General features: G+C 51.1%; 1 protein-coding gene across 2 annotated transcripts in view; it reads left to right on the top strand.

Annotated features, from left to right (window-relative positions):
• The first annotated feature begins 477 nt into the window (after nucleotides 1-477).
• Nucleotides 478-22527, top strand: part of ccdc172 (coiled-coil domain containing 172) — a 116600-nt gene continuing 94550 nt past the window's right edge. For both annotated transcript variants that reach the window (XM_038773596.1, XM_038773597.1), the window contains exons 1-2: nucleotides 478-559; nucleotides 16590-16675. In XM_038773596.1, coding sequence (XP_038629524.1) covers nucleotides 481-559; nucleotides 16590-16675 — 165 coding nt within the window. In that variant the 5' untranslated portion in view covers nucleotides 478-480. The remainder of the gene's footprint in view (nucleotides 560-16589; nucleotides 16676-22527) is intronic.

The raw sequence follows: 22527 nt of genomic DNA, 5'->3' as shown, positions 1-22527 counted from the left end.
ACAAACCTGTAAGTTCAAGGACAATTAAGGATGGCATATGTTGGCCTTGCCAGCGACGCCCGCATCTCATGAAACACTAGATTTTTAAAATTGACCTTGAATACAGATCACCAGGGGCAGAAATCAAACATTTACCACAATGGTGTTCTCTGGTCCTTTCTTTGTGAAGTGTGAGCACTGCAGAGGCTGAAGGGCAGACCAGATGCATTCATTTTATAAGTTTCCTTTATTCCATAGTTCAGTTCCTTAGCAGCTGTGCCCCTCTAAAAAGAGGAAGCAAATTTTTATTTGATTACAGGCACTCTTGTGAAGAAAGTTCACTGTCATTGCCAATTGTGCTGAGCGCAACCACTGGCCCGGCGGGTTCCCGCGCAAACCCTGGGCCGCGTGCGGATGGCGGTTGCTTCCTAACGGTTGCCGCCGGGTGCTCGAGCAGTTCCGCCGGGCCCGTCGCTCGGAACCAACTTTAAGTCACCGGAGATGAGTCTCGACAATTTATTCGAAGAAATCCTTGTAACGGAACAGAAAGCTTTAGAAAATAGACACTTTATCCAAGGCGGTAAGTTAAGCTTTCGAATGAGCCCCGAACCACATTCATCCGAGAGGGGGCGGGGAGGAGAGTGGGAAGAAAGGGAGGATGGAGGAGAGCAGAGGGAGGAGGTGGGGAGGAGAGCCAAGGGCTGAGGAGGTGGCGGGGAAGAGGAAGTGGGAGGAAGGACATAAGGAGGAGGAGGGGAGGAAGGAGGAGAGGGAGAAGATGAGGGAAATGGAGTAAGAGGATGTAAAGAGGAGGGAGGGGGATGAGGTTGGGGAGAGGAGGAGGAGGAAGGGAGGAGGGTGTTGGAGAAGGAGGTGGCGTGGGCAGATGGGAGGAGGGGGGCAGGCGAGTAGAGAGGGAGGGTGGGGAGGGGTGAGTAAGGGGCGGCGGGGTAGGGTGAAGAGGAGATGCCAGAGGGTGATGTGAAGAGAAGAGCGAGATGAAGGAGGGGAGAGCGAGGTAAAAGTGGAGGAGCGGGAAGTGTGAGGGGAGAGGGAGGAAAGGAGAGGGAGAGGGTAAGAGAGGAGGTAGATTTGCGAAGGAGGGGTATGATGGAGGGGAAGAGGCAGAGAGGTTGGATGGGGAACAGGGTGGGTAGAGAAGAGGAAGGAGATAGAAGGTGAGGGGAAGGGTGGTGGAGGGGGAGGGGATGTGGAAGGAAGGTGCTGGGAGGAAGGAGAATGAGGAGGAAGGGGAGGAGGTGGAGGTAAGAGGGGTGGGGGAGGGAAGGATGTGAAGGAAGGGGGAGGTGTGAGGAGCAGAAGAAGGATGGAGCAGGGAAAGGGGGAGGGGGAGAAGCTGGATTGGGAGAAGGGGAGAGGAGGAGCAAGGGAGAGGTGGAGGAGAAGGGAGAAAATGGCTGGAATGGGGCATGTGAGAGGGAGTTGAGGGTGGAGGGGGAGGTGATAGGAGGGAGGGGACTGAGAAGGGTTGGAGGGGAGTGGTGAAGGAGGAGGGTGGGAAGTGCGGATGGGCAGTGAGGTGTGGATATTCATGGGAGTGGAAGGTGTGGTAGAGGAGATTTCAATGGAGGATGGTATGCGAAAAGAAGAGGGGAAAGGCAAAAGTGGCTGGGCTGTAGTCTGCCTCAGCCAAGCAACTATCCCTTTCCCCAGTCATCAGCAGCCTCTAGCCACGGAGGATAGACTCAGCATCAAAGGCAGTTTGAACTTTTTTTAAATATGTGTTTTGATGAGACTTTTACATTTTTACAAATAATACAGCAAATCTTCAGGATCGGTAAAGCACAGCATAGGTGCCTCAGCATACATGAGTACAGAAAAAGATAGGAGAACAAAAACACAGTTGGTTCTCCTTAATTATTAAACCTGGTGCCTCCATATGTACCCACAAATAAACTAGAGAATAAGGGCGAAGAGGATAAAGCCATGAAGACATATAAAATGATACACATCTTCGCAGGCAGTGACTGCTCATACAGCCAATGAAAATATAGGATAGAATTTTCGTGGCACGTACTGTTGTCCCTCAATTCATTCATACCAGAGGGATCAAAATCACATAATGATGTATTTTTCTCGGATTTAAGACATATCTGTACCTTTCGTTGTAGGAAGCAGGTAACGATCCTTTAATCCCAAAGTAAAGAGAAAAATAAAAAAAATTCATAAAAACCTTAGTTCTCAGAGGATATTTTACATATAACCAGAAGACGTAACAAATCCCCGTAATTCAGCACAGTGCAGAACGATCATCATTCCACACATTTAAACAGAGAAGACCAGCAAATATTCATACAATTGGTTCTGATTGTAATCATTGTGGTTGGCGTCTCCATCACACAGACAATGATAGGATAAAAAGATACTACCAAGAGTAGAGGATCTGAGGATAACAGGATCCAAGATCTAGCTACGAGCCCACAGCACGATAGCGCACGACTCCACCAAAACGGAAAGAAAAAGGAAAAAAGCTGCACATTCAAAACCTCCAAAGACTCAGTCTAAGAAGGAACAATGGTTAGCACTGCTGCTCCACAGTGCCAGGGAGACAAGTTTAAACCCGGCCTCTCTGGGTCTGCGTGGATTCCTGCGGGGATTTCTTTCGGGTGCTCCGGTTTCCTCCCACAATCCAAAGATGTGCAGGTTAGGCAGATTGCTAAATTGCCTTTAGTGTCCAGGGATGGCGAGTTAGGCGGAGTGGCAGAGGATAGGGTGGGGGCCTGGGGATGGTGCACTTTTAGAGCGTCATGCAGATTCGATGGGCTGAATAGCCTCCTTCTGAACTGTAGGTATTCTGTGATTTCTATGATCCAAAGCAAAGGGGAACAATAGGATACGGCCCTCAATACAAGACATGACTTGGCGTTGTACACTCTCGTATACAGGAGCCATTAAACCAAGGATACCCACACCAGGCTAAGACTAGCTACACAAGAAACCTCATTTTTCTCCAGCTGCATCAGAGGAACTGCTCTGGCCTCATCAACACTAGAAAATTTACACCATCGTCCACTAAGGACACTACCAATCAGGAGAAGAAGAATCGCAAAACATCCACCATATGGGCGTCTTGGAAGGGTTACGATCCTCTCCCACATTAAAAAAACAAAGGCAACTCACTGAGACACATTGTACCAAATCAGAGCTTGTCGCAAATGCCCGTTTTACCCAAGGAGGCAAAGAAACCTAGAAAAGAGAGGAGCACCAGGATTAGCCAAGAAACGCGGACAAGGTATAGTACCATACATCTTCGCAAGAAGGATACCAGAGGCAGAACAGAGCTGCCTCGCGAAAAATAGGACCCTGTCTCCCCAGGGGAACCCAGGCCTCAAAGAGGAAGGCAATCTGGAAATAAAGAACAAAGAAAAATACAGCAGAGGAACAGGCCCTTCGGCCCTCCAACTCTGCCTTGACCATGCTGCTCACCTCTCCGTCCAAGTCTCCAGATGATCTAAATCCTGCTGTATCCTCTGACAGTCCTCATTGCTATCCGCAATTCTACCAACCTTTGTGTCATCAGCAAACTTACAAATCAGACCAGTCACATTTTTTCCAAATCATTTATGTATACTATGAACAGCAAAGGTCCCAGCACTGATCCCCGCGGAACACCACTAGTCACAGCCCTCCAATAAGAAATGCACCCTTCCATTGCTACTCTCTGCCTTCTATGACCTAGCCAGTTCTGTATCCATCTTGCCAGCTCACCACTGATCCCATGTGACTTCACCTTTTGTACCAGTCTGCCATGAGGGACCTTGTCAAAGGCCTTACTGAAGTCCATATAGACTATCAAGTTAGTGAGACATGACCTCACCTTCACAAAACCATGTTGCCTCTCCCTAATACATCCACTTGCTTCCAAATGGGAGTGGATCCTGTCTTGAGGAATTCTCTCCAGTAGTTTCTCTACTACTGACGTAAGGCTCACCAGCCTGTAGGTCCCTGGATTATCTTTGCTACCCTTCTTGAACAAATCAAAGATGTGCGGGTTAGGTGGATTGGCCACGCTAAATTGCCCGTAGTGTCCTAAAAAGTAAGGTTAAGGGGGGGAGTTGTTGGGTTACGGGTATAGGGTGGATACGTGGGTTTGAGTAGGGTGATCATGGCTCGGCACAACATCGAGGGCCGAAGGGCCTGTTCTGTGCTGTACTGTTCTATGTTCTAACACCTGAAGATAGTGAGGATCCAAAGATTTCTGTCAAGGCCTCAGCAATTTCCTCTCTTGCCTCTTTCAGTATTCTGGGGTAGGTCCCATCAGACCCTGGGGACTTATCCACCTTAATATTTTTCACGACACCCAACATCTCGTCTTTTTGGATCTCAATGTGACCCAGGTTATCTACACACCCTTCTCCAGATTCAACATCCATCAATTCCTTCTTTTTGGTGAATACTGATGCAAAGTACTCATTTAGTACCTCGCGCATTTCCTCTGGCTCCACACATAGATTTCCCCCACTGTCCTTCAGTGGGCCAACCCTTTCCCAGGCTACCCTCTTGCTTTTTATATATGTGTAAAATGCCGTGGGATTTTCCTTAACCTTATTTGCCAATGACTTTTCGTGACCCCTTTTAGCCCTCCTGACTCCTTGCTTAAGTTCCTTCCTACTTTCCTTATATTCCAAACAGGCTTTTTCTGTTCCCAGCCTTCTAACCCTGACAAATGTCTCCTTTTTCTTTTGACGAGGCCTAAAATAGCTCCAGTTATCCAGGGTTCCCGAAATTTGCCTTTTTTATCCTTCTTCCTCACAGGAATATGCCGGTCCTGAATTCCTTTCAACTGACATTTGAAAGTCTCCCTCAGGTCAGATGTTGATTTACCCTCGACCATCCACCCCCAATCTATGTTCTTCAGATCCCGCCTAATATTGTTATAATTAGCCTTCTCCCAATTTAGCACATTCACCCCAGGACCACTCTTATCCTTGTCCACCAGCACTTTAAAACTTACTGAATTGCGGTCACTGTTCCCGAAATGCTCCCCTGCTGAAACTTCTATCACCTGGCCGGGCTCATTCCCCAATGCCTGGTCCAGTACAGTCCCTCCCTAGTTGGATTATCTACATATTGTTTTAAGAAGCCCTCCTGGATGCTCCTTACAAACCCGGACCCATCTAACCCCCTAGCACTAAATGAGTCCCAGTCAATATTGGGGAAGTTAAAGGCTTTCATCACAACAACCCTGTTGCTTTTGCTCCTTTCCAAAATCTGTCCACCTATCTGTTCCTCTATCTCCCGCTGGCTCTTGGGAGGCCTGTAGTAAAGCCCCAACATTGTGACTATACACTTCTTATTCCTGATCTGTACCCATATAGCCTCCCTGTCCTCTGAGGTGTCCTCCTGCAGTACAGCTTTGATATTCTCCCTAACCAATAGCGCAACTCCTCCACCCCTTTTACATCCCCCTCTATTCAGCCTGAAACATCTAAATCCTGGAAGATTTAGCTGCCAATCCTTTCCTTCCCTCAACCAGTTCTCTGTAATGGCTACAACATCATAGTTCCAAGTACTAATCCAAGCTCGAAGTTCATCTGCCCTACGTGTTATACTTCTTGCATTAAAACATATGCACTTCAGGCCACCAATCCCGGTATTTTCAGCAACATCTCCCTGTCTGTTCTTCCTCAGAGCCATACTAGTCCTATTCCCTAGTTATCCCTCAATTTTTTCACCTTCTGACCTATTGCTCTTGTTTAGATGCAACCCGTCCTTCTCATACAGGTCATACCTGCCCCGGAAGAGCTCCCAGGGGTCCAGATAACTGAAACCTTCCCTCCTACACCAGCTGTTTAGCCATTTGTTTAACTGCTCTATCTTCCTATTTCTAGCCTCACTAGCACATGGCACAGGGAATAATCCTAAGATTACAACCCTCGAGGTCCTGTGTTTTAACTTTCTGCCTAGCTCCCTGAACTCCTGCTGCAGGACCGCATCCCCCTTCCTGCCTATGTCGTTAGTACCAATATGTACCACGACTTCTGTCTGTTTGCCCTCCCCCTTCAGGATGGCTGCTACCCGTTCTGAGACATCCTGGATCCTGGATTTACATCCTCCCCGTGTGCGTGGGTTTCCTCCGGATGCTCCGGTTTCCTCCCACAGTCCAAAGATGTGCAGGTTGGGTGGATTGGCCACGATAAATTGCCCTTAGTGTCCAAAATTCTATGATCTATGATCAACCTAGGACAAAAGTTCGGCACAACATCGTGGGTCGAAGGGCCTATTATGTGCTGTATTTCTCTATGCTCTATGCTCTGGCATCAGGAAGGCAACATACCTGGAGTCTCTTTCACGTCCACAGAAGTGCCTATCTGTGCCCCTGACTATAGAGTCCCCTATGACTATTGCTCTTCTGCGCTTTGACTTCCCTGCTGAAAATCAGAGCCAGCCACGGTGCCACTGCTCTGGCTGATGCTGTTTTTCCCTGATAGGCAATTCCTCCCAACAGTATCCAAAATGGTATACCTGTTCGAGAGGGGGATAACCACAGGGATTCCTGCACTGACTGCCTGCCCCTTCTGGTGGTTACCCATCTCTCTGCCTGCACCTTGGTTGTGAGCGCATCTATATAACTGCTATCTAGGATGCTTTCTTTTTTTTTAACAAACAATTTTATTGAGGTATTTTTTGGCATTGTAAACAGTTACAGATTACAGAAATATGCAAACATCAACGGAAAACCAACACTTCAACAAAACCATAATGCACATACCCGCTCCTCTCCCACAGACACTACCCGCCTATTTATCCCTCCTACTCTCCTCTAATTTTCCCCCCCGCCCCCCTCTCCCCCCACCGCCCTGCTGACGTTCACTCTCCTACGAAGAAGGCGATGAATGGTTGCCACCTTCGGGCGAACTGCAATACAGATCCCCTCAAGGCGAACTTGATTTTTTCCATACCCAGAAAACGTGACATGTCCGAAAGCCATAGTTCGGTCATCGGGGGTTTTGAGTCCCTCCATGCCAGCAGTATTCATCGCCGGGCTATCAGGGAAGCAAAGGCTAGAACATCAACCTCTTTCTCCTCCTGGACTCCCAGATCTTCCGAAACACCGTAAATTGCCACCTCTGGACTCATCACCACCTTCGTTTTGAGCACCCGGGACATGACCCCCGTAAATCCCTCCTAGTACCCCCTAAGCTTAGGGCATGCCCAAAACATGTGAACGTGGTTATCTGGTCCTCCCGCGCATCTAGTGCACTTGTCCTCTACCCCAAAGAATTTGCTCATCCGAGCCACCGTCATGTGGGCCCGGTGAATGACCTTAAACTGAATCAGGCAGAGCCTGGCACATGTTGCGGTTGAGTTTCCCCTGCTCAGGGCTTCCGCCCATACCCCGTCCTCCATCTCCCCATCGAGTTTCTCCACCCATTTGAGTTTCAGCTCCTCCGTCTGGGACTCTTCCCCCTTCATGAGCACGTTGTAAATATCTACCCTCTCCTCCTTCTCCTCTAGAGACTATTCTGTCCTGAATCCCTATTGGCGGGAGGCGTGGGAAGGATGGGACCTGTCTGCGTACAAAGTCTTGCACCTGCAAGTACCTAAAGTAATTTCCTCTTTCCAGCCCAGCTTTCTCTTCCAACTCCCTCAAACTCGCAAAGTTCCCCTCCAGGAACATATCACCCATCCTCCTCACCCCCGCCTGCCACCATGTTCGAAATCCTCCATCCATGTTCCCGGGGGCGAATCGATGGTTATCACAAATTGGAGCCCAGACGACGCACCCACCTCCCCGACATGCTTCCTCCTCTGGCCCCAAATCCGCAGGGCCACCCCCACTACTGGGCTGGTGGAGTACCTGGCCGGCGCAAGCAGTAGTGGAGCCGTGACCAGGGCTGCTAAACTGGTGCCCCTGCACGAAGCCGCCTCCACCCGCTCCCAGATAGACCCCGTGCTCACCATCCATTTCCTTATCATGGCTATGTTAGCCGCCCAGTAGTAGTTGATCAGATTCGGCAATGCCAGTCCCCACTCGCTGCGGCTCCTTTCAAGCATCGCCTTCCTCACCCACGGGGATTTTCCCGCCCAGCCAAAGTTCATGATGATTTTGCCGGTCCTTTTGAAGAAGGACCATGGGATAAAGATCGGGAGGCACTGAAAAATGAACAGGAATCTAGGGAGGATTGTCATCTTTACCGTCTGCACTCTCCCCGCAAGTGATAGCGGGAGTGCATCCCATCTCTGAAACTCCCTCTTCATTTGTTCCACCACTGTAGTCAAATTTAACTTATGTAACCTGCCCCAATCCCGTGCCACCTGTATCACCAAGTACCGGAAACTTCCCCCAACCAGCCTAAACAGCAGCTCCTTCAGCCTACTCTCCTGGCCCCTTGCCTGCATTACAAACATCTCACTCTTGGCCATATTTAATTTGTACCCTGAGAACTGGCCAAACTTCCTCAATTTTTCCAGCATATTTTCCATCCCGGCCAGTGGCAGTGGGTCCGACACGTACAGGAGCAGGTCATCCGCATAGAGGGAGACCCTGTGCTCCATCACCCCCCCCCCAATGTCATTACCTTCCTCCCCTTTGCAGCTCTCAACGCAATCGCCAACGGTTCTATGGCCAGCACGAACAGCAACAGGGAGAGTGGGCATCCCTGTCTAGTCCCGCAATGTAGTCTGACATTATCCTATTCGTCCTTACGCTAGCTTTTGGGCCCTGGTACAATAGCCTGACCCAGTTTACCAGTCCCTCTCCGAATCCAAACCGTACGAGTACCTCCCACAGATAGTCCCACTCCACCCAGTCAAAGGCCTTCTCAGCGTCCATTGCCACCACTACCTCCACCTCCTTGCCTGTTGGGGCATCACAATCACATTAAGCAATCTTCTCACGTTGGCTGTCAGCTGCCTGCGTTTAACAAACCCTGTTTGGTCGTCCCCAATCACCTCCAGTACGCAATCCTCAATTCTAATCGCCAGGACCTTAACCAGGAGCTTGGCGTCCATATTAATCAGGGAGACTGGCCTGTGTGGCCCGCAGGATTCCGGGTCCTTTTCCCGCTTTAATATCAGCGAGATGGTGGCTTGCGACATCGTCAGAGGCAGAGTCCCTCTGTCCCTCGCCTAATTAAAAACCCTGGTCAGGACCGGTCCCACTATCTCCGAGAACGTTTTGTAAAACTCTACTGGGTATCCATCCGGTCCCGGGATTTCCCCGACTGCATGGCCTTTAGGCCCTCCAGTACCTCCTCCGCTCTAATCGGGGCCCCCAGCCCGTCCACTAGCCCCCCGCCTACTTTTGGGAAGGTTAGTCCGTCCAGGAACCGTTTCATCTCCTCCGGCTCCTCTGGGAGTTCTGAAGTGTAAAGCTTACTATTAAAGTCCTGAAATACCTTATTCAGTCCTGGCGGGTCCTCCACTCTGCTCCCCTTCCCGTCGACCACTCTACTTATTTCCCTGGCCACCTCCCTCTTCCTGAGTTGCTGTGCTAGCAATCTGCTGGCTTTCTCCCCATGCTCATACACCACTCCCCTTGCCTTCCTAAGTTGTTCCACGGCCCCACTTGCGGATAGCACCCCCAGTTCTGCCTGCAGTCTCTGTCTTTCCCCGAGTAGGTCCTCCCCCGGAGACCACGCATGTTCCTCGTCTATCCGGTGGATCTCCTTAACTAATCTATCCATTTCTGCTCTGTCCGCCCTATCCCTGTGAGCCAGAATTGAGATCAGCTCCCCTCTTACTATTGCCTTCAGTGCCTCCCACAGGGTCGCTGCTGAAACCTCCCCTGTATCGTTCACCTGCAAGTAATTTTGCATACACCTCCGCAGTCTCTCACATATCCCATCCTCCGACAACAATCCTACGTCTAACCTCCATTGCGGGCGTTGGTAATTCGCCCCACCGACCTGCAGGTCCACCCAATGTGGGGCATGGTCCGAAATAGTGATTGCCGAGTATTCCGTATTCTTTACCTCCCCTACACAGTCCCTGCTCAAGATAAAGAAATAAATCCTAGAATATACTTTGTGAACATGCGAGTAGAACGAATAGCCCCTTCCCGTCAGCTGTCTGGCTCTCCATGGGTCCACTGCCCCCATTTGCTCCATGAATCCTTTCAGCTCCCTTGCCATTGCGGGGAGCCTACCCGTTCTGGGACATGACCGGTCTAGCCCCGGGTTGAGGACCGTATTAAAGTGCCCCCTCATCAACAACTTGAGTGAGTTTTGGTCTGGGATTTTCCCCAGCACTCTTTTAATAAAGTCAGTGTTGTCCCAGTTCGGAGCATATATGTTCACCAGCACCACTCTCCTCCCCTCTAGCTTGCCCCTACCATAAGGAATCTGCCCCCGCCGTCTGCGATTACGCCCTCCACCTCAAATTGAACCCGTTTATTGATCATAATTGCTACCCCCCTGGACTTAGAGTCCAAGCCCGAGTGGAAGACCTGGCTGATCCAGCCCTTCCTTCGCCTAGTCTGGTCAGATACTTTCAAATGTGTCTCCTGTAATATAAAAACGTCCGCCTTTATAGCCCGCAAGTACGCAAACACATGTGCCCTTTTGACTGGCCCATTTAGTCCTCTGACATTCCAGGTAATCAGCCGGGGGGGGGGGGGGGGCGCACACCGCTCCTCCCCCCCCCCCCCCCCCCATGCTGGTCAGCCATAACCTTTCTTGGGCCCGGCCCATGCGCCGCGCCGCTCTTGGCTCGCTCCTTGGCCGTCTCCACCCCCTACCTCCTCTCCATTATCTACTTCAGACCTTTCCCACGTCAGCAGAATAACTTCCCCCCCCTCCCCCTCCTTCCCCCCGAGCAACATCTCCCGATAACCCCACCCCTGCCATCTACTGGCTGTATTCACACCCTCCACCTGACTCCCTTGACTAGCCAATCTGCTAGCCCGGTGACATCCCTCCGGCGCCCACTTGTCTCACTCCCATTGTTTCCCCGACCTCATCTCCCTACTCATCAACACACCATCCCCCAATCTGACCCACTGGAGTAGTCTCACTAAAATGGAAAAGATCAAATGAGATGGAGACATCAAACAGCACCGTGAGGCTGCTCCGGGTACAATACATTTCCAGTTGTGTACACAGGTAAGTGTCAACCCACATCCCCTTCTGAGCATTAATAAAATAGCAGCACAGTAACACAGTACCTGTATATCCCCCACCCAAAACAAACATAAAAACCATGGACATAAAAACCCCCAACCAACATCTTTAATCCCCATTGCTTACCGGCCACCTTTATGTTACAATGAAGGTTCCAACACACCCAAAGAACACGACGAAAGGTACCAACAACAGCAAAAAAAAAAGGAGAAAAAAAAGAGCATACGAGAGGGAATCCCCATAGGCAAAAGCTGCCAAAAATACAACACATGGCACCATTAAAGCACTAAACAGTTGACTGTCAGTCCAGGCACAGTAGGCCCCCCCCCCCCCCGGACGCATCTGCCTCGCCTGTACCCCATGTGACCCCTCCATCTCCGGCGATCGCAGAAAGTCGTCACCCCCATCAGCTGCATCAACAGGTCAGCCACAAACGCTGTGGCATCTGCTCCCTCTGCCCCTTCTGGGAGGCCGATGATCCTCAGAATTTGTCTGCGGGCTCTATTTTCCAGCTCCTCTACTCTGTCCAGCAGTCTTCTCTGTCTCTCCTTCAACCCATCGACTTCTAGTGCAGCCGTCGTCTGCGCGCCCGCCTGCTCCTCCACCGCCTCCCCCAGCTCCTTAACTTTTTCATCCTGGGCATCCAATCTCTGGTTCAATTGATCCACTGCCTTCTGAAGATGGGTCCAAGTTATCTCGCTTCAATTATTCAAAACTGTCTTATATCACCTACAGCATGTTTTCCAGAGCTTGCTGGATCGCCGTGTCCGAGGTCCGTAGGAACGCCATCTTTATTCCCGGGTCAGCTTCTCCTGCACCTTGCCTTTGTCCTTTCCTTTCTCGTTTTCGCTGCTTTCTGCTCTCCCGCGGTTCCATGCCGCTCTGCCCGTTCCTCAGCACCTCCATGGCCATCTTTCCAGCGCTCCGCAGTCCCGATAAACCGGGGAACCAGGTCCTCAAATCCCACCGGAGTCAGAGCCACCGAATGTGCGGTTCACTCACTCATCACCGCCACTGAAGTCCTAGGACGCTTTCTACCACCTGCATGCTCATAAGTGCATCCAGCTGCTGCTCCAACCGAACCATGCGGTCTGTGCGGAGCCCCAGTTCGGTGCACTTTCTGCAGATGTAGCCATCCGGGACGCTGGAAGCCTCCCAGACCTGCCCCATCTCACAGTCAGAGCACTGCACCCCTCTGATTGGGGGCCTCGGGGGATGGCTCCACTCACACCCCCATCCCATGGAGAAACCCATTGGGCACCCCGAGCGTGGAGGAGGTGCTGGGGCCTGTGACTCCTGAAGGGGAGGCCCCGGAACACCGCAGCACCTCGGATTGCTAACCCCCTCCCCGGCCATCCCTACCGTCCCTGGTGCATCTGTTGGACAGCGGACAGAACAGGGTGGCACCATGCCAGCCAGGAATCCGAGGAGCAGCCGGGCCCATCCAGGCCAGGCCGCCCCAGGAAACATGCGCCAGCGGGACCGTAGCCACAGGGCAGGGCTCACAGCAGTCACCTCCAGCAAGGCATAGTGATCGGGCCCGTAAGGCCAGAAAGATAGACAGTAATTTGGCACGGATGTAGGGCAAAGTTCAGTTATAGGTGCTGGGCACATGTATTTAACTGTTCACATTAAACACATGTTATCACTGATGAAAGCCACCTCTGTGCTCTGTCTGATGTGTGCGGGGCTGGGGCGGGACGTGAGGGCCACTGTGGGTGAGGGCTGATCGAAGACACCCCTGGTGAGTGTGCCGCGCAGCCCCCAAACCCTCCCCCCTCCCCCCCGAACGTCCCCATCACCTCGTCCCCAGCGAAAAGACAGGGCCATGTGGTGGAGTGTCCAGCTCGCATGCAGGGCCCATCCAGGTTGAGGGTGTCACTGTGGGCATGAGTCAGACATTGTCTAACGATCTGGAGCTCAGAGCTCATTGCAGAGTGGACTGTCATCATCCTCCATCAAATGGACCTGACCCGCTGACACTGGCAACCCTGTGCCCCCTGTTCATTGTGCTGCAGGTGTAATGGAGGGGTGGTGTGCATGCGGGCGTTCCGGTGGTTTGGACGATGAGGGTGGTCGGCGGTGGGGGCGGTGAGTGTGTTCAGTGATGGGGGAGGTATGTTTCTTTTGTGTTGTGGGAGGTGAGGATTGTCGGTGGTGAGGTGATGCGGTATTGTGGTGACCGTGCCTCTGCACAGCAAGCTCCACCCCTACTTGGTAAAATGTGCGACGATCAAAGCGTCCCGTGCTCGCTGGTCCTGCCGGTGGCGCAGTGCAGCCTCCCGTCCACGTCCAGTCACCATGTCCCCCACATTGTCCTTCTCCCCTCCCCCTTCTCCTCGTCTGGAGAGACCTGCCCTTGCTCCTCCTCCTCCAGCACATCATTCCTCTGCTGGGCTATGTTGTGGAGGACGCAGCAGACCACAACGACGCAGCCGACCCTCCTTGACTCATACTGAGGGCCCCTCCAGAGCAGTCCAAGCACCTGAAGCGCATCTTCAGGACCACCAAAGCACCTCTCCAGCACACTCCTGGTCGCACAATATGTCATTGTAGCGTTCTCCGCATCGCTCTGTGGCCTCCGTATAGGCATCATTAGCCACAACCGCAAAGGGTAACCCCTCTCGGCCAGCAACCATAATCGCAGCCGGTGGGGGGTGTCCCTTGAACATGCCGGGAATGAAGGATTGTGCCAATACGAATGAGCTGCGCTGACCCAGCGCCCGGGGTTGGTGCCCATCAACATGGTTGCCGTAATGGCGTCCGTTGTGTGGGCACCGTCCTGTCATGGCAGGGGGTCCCCGGCCGCTCAGCCTGCCCCCCCCCCCCCCCCCCCCCCCCCTCCAGCAGCAGCCACGGCCGTGTCCGTTTCAGGAGCCCATGGTCCCCCCAAGCCAATGCCTACCTCCTCTCGCCACCGCAGCAGCCAGCACACTGGCGCTGAATCGCTAACGCCCCGGAGAATCGGTTGTAAGGGCACCTCACGCGATTCTCCGGGCCGCGCAGCGGGCTTCGCAATTCCATCGTGTTGGGGAGTTCGGAGAATTGGAAATCAAAGCCGATTTCGGCGTTGGAGCCGATCTCCGGCCGATCGCGTTTCGCGATTTCAGCGCGGACCTTCGGTGAATCCAGCCCCTGAACTCTCAAGTGCCTCCTCAAAGGAACAGGTGTCCTGTCTAATAGGCTGATTGGTGGACTGGATGTCCTGCAACCTTTGATTCCTGAACAGTATGTCTACACTCAAAGTGTCAGCACCATGAGATAGCTGCCAACAATCAAATACTGGAAAGCAGGGCTTCACAACAGAGGACTTTCTCACGGCCAAAGGATGTGTCTGGACAAGCGGAGAACAGCTGAGCACAACCTCCCTAATGTTGCTGGCAGAGATTTGTATTCTAAGAGCTCCTGATCTAGGCGAGGGTGAGTGTGAAGAGCGAGGTTTGCCAGCACAACTGGCTCGCTTGGATGGTTTCTGAGAGAAGGTGGAACAGTCATGCGAAGAGTGGGGTGGCTTGGGAGATATGAGGATCCTGGGATGGAAAACCTAACTGATCATTTGTCTCTCTCCTCCAGTTCCTTCCAGACACAAAAATGTTTGCTGTAGCTGATACCGCGAAGGCTGCCCTCGGTGTGCTTGTCGCAGCCCTGGCAGGCATAATAAAGAAGAGGCAGCACCAACGCATGCTGGAGGTGGCGCCATATGTGTGGGAGGTCACTGCGTACCCTCATGACCTGACCTCCTATCAGACTGAGGAGAGGCAGAAAGGGAGGCAAGCGATGTGCCAGGATGTACAGGAGCCGTTGATCCTTCCATGAGCTGATCGATAGCATTTGCTGCAGAAGGCTGCATTTCAACAGAAGGAGCCTTTCAACAGAGAGACAGTGGCACCTCTGCCAAGTCCTTGCGGACATGGCACCCTGTGGAGGAGGAGGATACCCACTCCTGGTGGCCGTATAGGTCACTTCAGTCCTAAATTTCGACGTCACTGGGTCATGTCAGAGCTCGAGCAGGAACCTATGTGGCATTTTGTCCTCTTCATCCCACAGTTGCCTCCGGGTGGTGATGATGGACTGTATGCCTGGGCATCTGACTATATCATCTTCGACATGGACCAGGCCCACCAACATGCCGGGGCTGCAGGATTCACTGCCATCGCGGGATGCCCCAGGTCCAGGGGGCCATCGATGGGACACTTCTCGCCTTGTGAGCATCGGGATATCAAGAAGTGCCCAGAGGGAATCCCATCCATGTAATTTGTTGCTCCTGCATTCCGTTCCAGAACCTGCTGGGAAGGAGCGTAAATTTCAGGCCTCTGGTGTACAGATTTTGATCTCTAAATCTTGATTAATTTCTTGAGCTTAGTTTTAATTTCTCAAAACAGTGCACATTCTGCATTTGAATTGGTTGCACTGTGCCATTAATATCAGTCAAGTAGCCATTTAGCTAGTTAAATTGCTTTCCATGCAGTGTATTCTGATTGGCCCATCTGTTGCATGTTATTTGATGTGGACCTTAATGCACCTCAGCTTTAAATGCAGATCATTCACCCTGCATGCAAGATAAAATTTGACCAATTGTTAACTTGAGTTTTATTTGCTGCCTTTCTGTGAAGCTAAATATTACTTCCAAATGAACACTCAAGCTCTTGTAGTTTACAGAGAATTATCAAACTTATTTCTTGATCGAATGATTTAGCGTGGGATAACCTGTTTTAACACATCAGAACAGTAACAAAATTTAAAACATGAGAATTAATCAACATCATTTTATCATTGCCATTAAACATTTTTGTATGAGCAATTAAAACTGAAAATGACAAATTTGAAATAATGGCAGGTTATTATCATTTCAGACATCAGTATGTGTGTTTTGAGTAAAGCATTGAGCAACAGCCACTCCAATTGCAATTTATTTTTGCAGCTCAAATAATTTCTATACATTTTCCGAATCCTGATAAGGAACTTTTATCCTGGATTCCCTCCACAGTGACTGTTACAGTTTATAACATATAGCTAGAACTGTGAGTCTAGAATAATAGCAATAGCCATTCCAGAAGAATGAGATATTATTTTTTGATGATGGGGTTGAAGAATATAAAGAGAGAAAAATAATTTAAAAGTCCAATTACACTGTAGTTGTCTTCTACAGTGATATATAACAATAAAAAATGCTGAATATACAATATAAAGTACCAATTCAATGTTTTATTCTAGACTCACAGTTCTAGCCATATGTTATAAACTGTAACAGTCCCTGTGGAGAGGGTCCAGGACAACAGTTCCTTATCAGGATTCAGAAGGTTCATATAAATCAGTTGAGCTGCAGAAATCAATTACAATTGGATAATTCTTTCATTTAGCATGTCTAATCTAATCTTGTAGAGCCAAAGCTATAAACACGGAAAAATATTTTTCTTTCAATTCTGATCAACTTTTTAAAACTTATCAGTTGACTATAGCACTTGTTAAAGTAGGTATTGAAACATTTTCTTAAGTTTGTAATATGTATTTATTGTTGTATTGTAGTGAAATCAGAAATAATTAGATGCAATGAAAAACTCAGAGATAGCTCAGAAAATCTGTGCATAAACAAAGTTAATTTGGAATCAAAGGTGAGTTTATACTTTGTTTAAAATAAGTAATTTCAGCTAGTGCTTTGTAAAGCAAGGTGACTTTTTGTAACATTTGCGGTGCATTTGTTTTCATTGTCAAAGTGATTATGAACAACTAAGCTGGTTTGAAAATCAATATTCCTGTAAACCATAGGTATTGTGACATATATATATATATATATAAACATTTAGTCCCATTTAGTGAAAACATTTTCAATTTGAAGGGTTTTGTTTAATACATCTATACACCTTGGGCGGGATTCTCCGACCCCCTGCCGGGTTGGAGAATCCCCAGTGGGAGGCGCGAATCCCGCCCGCCGACCCGACGACGGCTGCCGTATTCAACAGCGCCGTTTTTCGGGTGGGGGGGGATCGCCACGCCAGTCGGGGGCAGTTGACAGCCCCCCCCCCCCCCCCCCCCCCCCCCCCGCCACCGGCGATTCTCCAGGCCTTGATGGGCTGAGCATCCGTCCATTGGCCAGTCCCGCTGGCGTGAATGACTCACCTCACGCACTGGTGGGACCTGGCAGGTGAGTATGCGTGGTCGGTCCTCGGGGAGCTCGGGGGGATCCGACCCCAGGGGGTGGGGGGTCCCCACTGTGGCCTGGCCCGCAAACGGGGCCCACCAATCTGCGAGTGGCCTTGTTCCTTGGGGGCATTTCTTCTATCTGCGCTTGGCCCCTGTAGGGCTCCGCCATATGCCCGGGGGCCGGCGCGGATAAGAGAAGCTCCGCGCATGCGCGAGAATACGCCGGCCGGTCTGCGGAATCATGCTGGCTGTTCCGTGCATACGCAAACTCACGCGTCCCTTCGCCAACCCCTCCAGCTCCCTAGAAAGGTGACAATTCCTCACCTTGAGGGGGCCGTTGACGCCGGAGTCGTTGGCGCCAGTGTGGGGACTTATTACCCAGAAGGGAGGATCACGGCCATATTTGCCAGATGTAAAACCAAGATATCTGAATGCCAGAAGAATACACATTAACAAATTGTCTAAGTCAGTGGTGGTAAATCTAGGCTAGTGAGTGGGCCACAAGATTGAAGTCAGGCTTGTTCATTAACCATGATCCCATGATTAAGATTAAATACATTTAATGCATGTCAAATATTTCATAAGTTGCAGGAAATGCTTAATTATTTAGATATAAATGGAACTATCATCAACTTCAAGTAGTTAAAAAAAAACTAAATATTTACACTATGGACACAGAGGGAGCGCATGGCTCTCACAGTCAATTTACATATAATTTCAGTCATACCGGTGGGAGAAAAACTGCATGGATGGAAATCAACAGAAAGTGGCAACTCTGTGCATGGGCAACTATCAACAAAATGTCTCATGGGCCACACTCAGAACCCAGATGGGCTGCATGTGACCCCTGGGCCGCAGGTTGTCCAATATTGGTCTAAGTATTAGCTGCTGCTTTGACAGTATGATATTATTAAGCGGTATTTAACTAACTAATTTACTGAAAAACGGAAAGTCCAATCACCTTCGCAGTTTCTGTGAGGCAAATTCTTCCAATTTAAAAACAAAATCATTTATGGGATGTGGGCATCTCTGGCTAGGCTACAATTTATTGCCTATCCCTAATTGTCCTTGAGTAGGCCGTGTTGCCTTCCTTGAACTGCTGCAGACCATGTTGTTACGTATGTCTACAGTGCTGTTAAGAAGGGAAATTTCTACCCCATTGATTACAATGCTGCAATCAATACAAGAGAGAACCTGGTGCCTTGTTCCATCCTGGCAATTACAATAGATCTGATACTTTAAAGTAGGGGTTCCCAAACTGGGTTCCGCAGAACCGCAGGGTTCTGGAACAGGGGCCAGGACTGCCCGAGAAAGCCAGGTCTGGACCAGGGGGTCCAGAGAAGAGCCTGGACCAAGAAGAGCCAAGGATGGTGGACCTGAGGAGAGCCAGAGTAGGGAGGCGCAAGAAGAGCTGGTACTGGGGCATACCTGAGGAGCACTGGAGCCAAGGTCGGGGGGCTTGCCAAAATAACGGGCTGAGAAGAGCCAAAACGAATCAGGGCTGCTGGGTCCCGAAACAAGAGTGAGTGGATGAGGGGGCGAGAATGTGGGTAAAAGTGGGTGTGGATGAGAGTGTGTGTGTGTGCTCCCATTAAAAATGACAAAAAATACGCAGACTTAGAAGTATTTGTTGTTGAGTAACAGACTTTTATTATAATAAATGTTTGATATAAGTCATTTAAGTTTGTTTTTGTAGGTGTGACTTGTGGTGTTCCGCAGGGATCAGTGCTGGGACCTTTGCTATTCATAATATATATAAATGATTTGGAGGAAAATGTAACTGGTCTGATTATTAAGTTTGCGGACGACACAAAGGTTGGTGGAATTGCGGATAGCGATGAGGACTGTCAGAGGATGCAGCAGGATTTAGATCGTTTAGAGAATTGGGCAGAGAGATGGCAGATGGAGTTTAATCCAGATAAATGTGAGGTAATGCATTTTGGAAGATCCAATGCAGGTAGGGAATATACAGTGAATGGTAGAACCCTCAAGAGTGTTGACAGTCAGAGAGAGCTAGGTGTACAGGTCCACAGGTCACTGTAAGGGGCAACAGAGGTGGAGAAGGTAGTCAAGAAGGCATATGGCATGCTTGCCTTTTTTTGGCCAGGGCATTGAGTATAAAAATTGGCAAGTCATGTTGCTGCTGTATAGAACCTTAGTTCAGCCACACTTGGAGTATAGTGTTCAATTCTGGTCGCCCGGAAGCTCAGTGGAGGAAGGCACAGGAAGCGATGTATAAATATGGGGAGAATACGAGTAGGATGCTGGCGCATCAGCTCCATAAGCGGGATGCGGCCAGGGAGATTGGTGGAGTTAAGGATAGGGGAGGGAATGTGGTGCGAAGGGGGGTAGCTATCAATGGGGTCTTCAGGGACTACTACGAGGAATTGTATCAGTCTGAACCTCCAGCAGAGAGGGGGGGGGGGGGGGGAATGGGGCACTTCTTGGGCCGGCTGAGATCCCTGAAGGTGGAGGAGGGGCAGGTGGAGAGCCTGGGGCTGGTTTAGCTCACAAGGCTAAATCGCTGGCTTTTAAAGCAGACCAAGCAGGCCAGTTCGATTCCCGTACCAGCCTCCCCGGACAGGCACCGGAATGTGGCAACTAGGGGCTTTTCACAGTAACTTCATTGAAGCCTACTCGTGACAAGCGATTTTCATTTCATTTCATTGGGGGCGCCGATTGAGCTGGAGGAGCTGGTCGAAGGGATAGGGAACATGCAGTCGGGGAAGGCGCCGGGACCGGATGGGTTCCCGGTTGAATTCTATAAAATGTATGCAGACCTGCTGGGCCCCCTGTTGGTTAGGACCTTTAACGAGGCAAGGGAGGGGGCTTTGCCCCCCGACTATGTCCCGGACGCTGATTTCCTTGATCCTTAAGCGGGACAAGGACCCCTTGCAGTGTGGGTCATACAGGCCGATCTTGCTGTTAAATGTAGACGCCAAGCTGTTGGCGAAGATCTTGGCCACAAGAATAGAGGACTGTGTGCCGTCGGTCATCCACGAGGACCAGATGGTTTTCGTGAAGGGAAGGCAGCTGAACACCAACATACGGAGGCTCTTGAATGTTATAATGATGCCGGCGGTAGCGGAGGAAGCGGAGATAGTGGTGGCGCTAGACGCGGAGAAGGCCTTTGATAGGGTTGAGTGGGGGTACTTGTGGGAGGTGCTGGAAAGGTTTGGCTTTGGGGAGGGGTTTGTCAGATGGGTGAGGTTATTATATGAGGCCCCAATGGCGAGCGTGGCCACGAATAGGAGAAGTTCGGAGTACTTTCGGTTATACCGAGGGACGAGACAGGGGTGTCCCTTGTCCCCCTTGCTCTTTGCGTTGGCAATCAAACCCCTAGCCATGGCATTGAGGGAGTCTAGGAACTGGAGGGGACTGCTGCGGGGGGGGGTGGGGGGGGGGGGGGGGGGGGGGGGGGGGGGGGGGGGGGGAGGAGGAGCACCGAGTGTCACTTTATGCGGATGATTTATTGCTTTATGTGTCGGACGCAGTGGGGGGAATGCCGGAGGTGATGAAGATTCTCAGGGAATTTGGGGACTTCTCGGGGTACAAGGTCAACCTGGGTAAGAGCGAGCTGTTCGTCGTGCACCCGGGGGATCAGGAGGAGGGGATCGGTAGGCTCCCACTAAAAAGGGCGGAGAGGAGCTTTAGGTACCTGGGAGTCCAGGTGGCCAGGAGCTGGGGGGCCCTACACAAGCTTAACCTTACAAGGCTGGTGGAGCAAATGGAGGAAGAGTTTAAAAGATGGGACATGTTGCCGCTGTCGCTGGTGGGCAGGGTGCAGTCAGTCAAGATGGCGGTGCTCCCAAGGTTTTTGTTCCTGTTCCAGTGCCTCCCCATCCTTATCCCGAAGGTCAAATTTTAGGAGGGTCAACAGGAGTATGTATGGATTTGTATGGGCGCATGGGACTCCGAGGGTGAGAAGAGTGTTTTTGGAGCGGGGCAGGGATGGGGGGGGGGGGGGGGGGGGGGCTGGCGCTGCCCAACCTCTGTGGGTACTATTGGGCTGCCAACGCAGCGATGGTGTGTAAGTGGGTAATGGACGGGGAAGGGGCAGCATGGAAGAGGATTGAGATACCACGAGCCTGGAGGCGCTGGTAACGGCGCCGTTACCGCTCTCTCCAACGAGGTATACCACGAGCCCGGTGGTGGTGGCCACCGTCAAAATTTGGGGGCAATGGAGACGCCATGGGGGGAAGTGGGGGCCTTGATGGGGTCCCCGATATGGGGCAACCACCAGTTTGTTCCAGGGAGAATTGATGGTGGGTTCCTGAGTTGGCACAGGGCAGGTGTTAGGAGGTTGAGGGACCTGTTTGTAGATGGGAAGTATGCGAGCCTGGGTGAGTTAGAGGGTAAATACGGGCTTCCCCCGGGGAACATTTTTAGGTATATGCAGGTAAGGGCGTTTACCAAGCGGCAGGTGGCGGGGTTCCCTCTGTTGTCCCCACGTGGGGTCCAGGACATGGTGCTCTCGGGGGTGTGCGTTGGAGGGGGGAGGATTTCGGACATGTACCAAGTGATGCAGGAGGTAGACGAGGCCTCGGTGGAGGAGCTGAAGGGTAAATGGGAAGAGGAGCTGGGTGAGGAGATTGAGGAGGGGACGTGGGCGGATGCTCTTGAAAGAGTGAACTCCTCCTTTTCTTGTGCGAGGCTTAGCCTCATACAGTTCAAGTTAATACATAGGGCTCATATGACCGGGACGAGGATGAGTAGGTTATTTGGGGTCGAAGACAGGTATACTAGGTGCTCGGGGAGCCCAGCGAACCATGCCCATATGTTCTGGGAATGCCCAGCGCTGGGGGGGGGTTTTGGAAGGGCGCAGCAAGGACGGTGTCGAGGGTGGTAGGATCCAGCGTCAAGCCAGGCTGGGGACTCGCAATTTTTGGGGTTGCGGTGGAGCCGGGAGTGCAGGAGGCGAAAGAGGCCGGTGTTCTGGCCTTTGCGTTCCTAGTAGCCCGGCGGAGGATTCTTCTTCAGTGGAAGGATGCGAGGCCCCCAAGCGTGGAGGCCTGGATCAACGATATGGCGCGGTTCATCAAATTGGAGAGGGTGAAATTTGCCCTGAGGAGATCAGTGCAGGGGTTTTTCAGGCGGTGGCAGCCTTTCCTAGATTTCCTGGCAGAACGGTAGGGAAAAAAGGCCAGCAGCAGCAGCCCGGGGGAGTTGTTTCGGTGGGTTGGTTAGAAGGGACGTGTACATGTGTTCCTTGTCTATGACGGGTGTTAATCTATTCTTTTTTGTATTTACCTGGGGGGGGGGGGGGGGGGGTTGTTCTTTCTTGCTTTTATTAGCTGTTAATATTATTTTCTGTTAATATTTT

The sequence above is a fragment of the Scyliorhinus canicula genome, chromosome 16, assembly GCF_902713615.1.
Source record: "Scyliorhinus canicula chromosome 16, sScyCan1.1, whole genome shotgun sequence".
NCBI classification, from domain to species: domain Eukaryota; kingdom Metazoa; phylum Chordata; class Chondrichthyes; order Carcharhiniformes; family Scyliorhinidae; genus Scyliorhinus; species Scyliorhinus canicula.
This window is presented reverse-complemented; position numbering and strand designations above follow the sequence as displayed.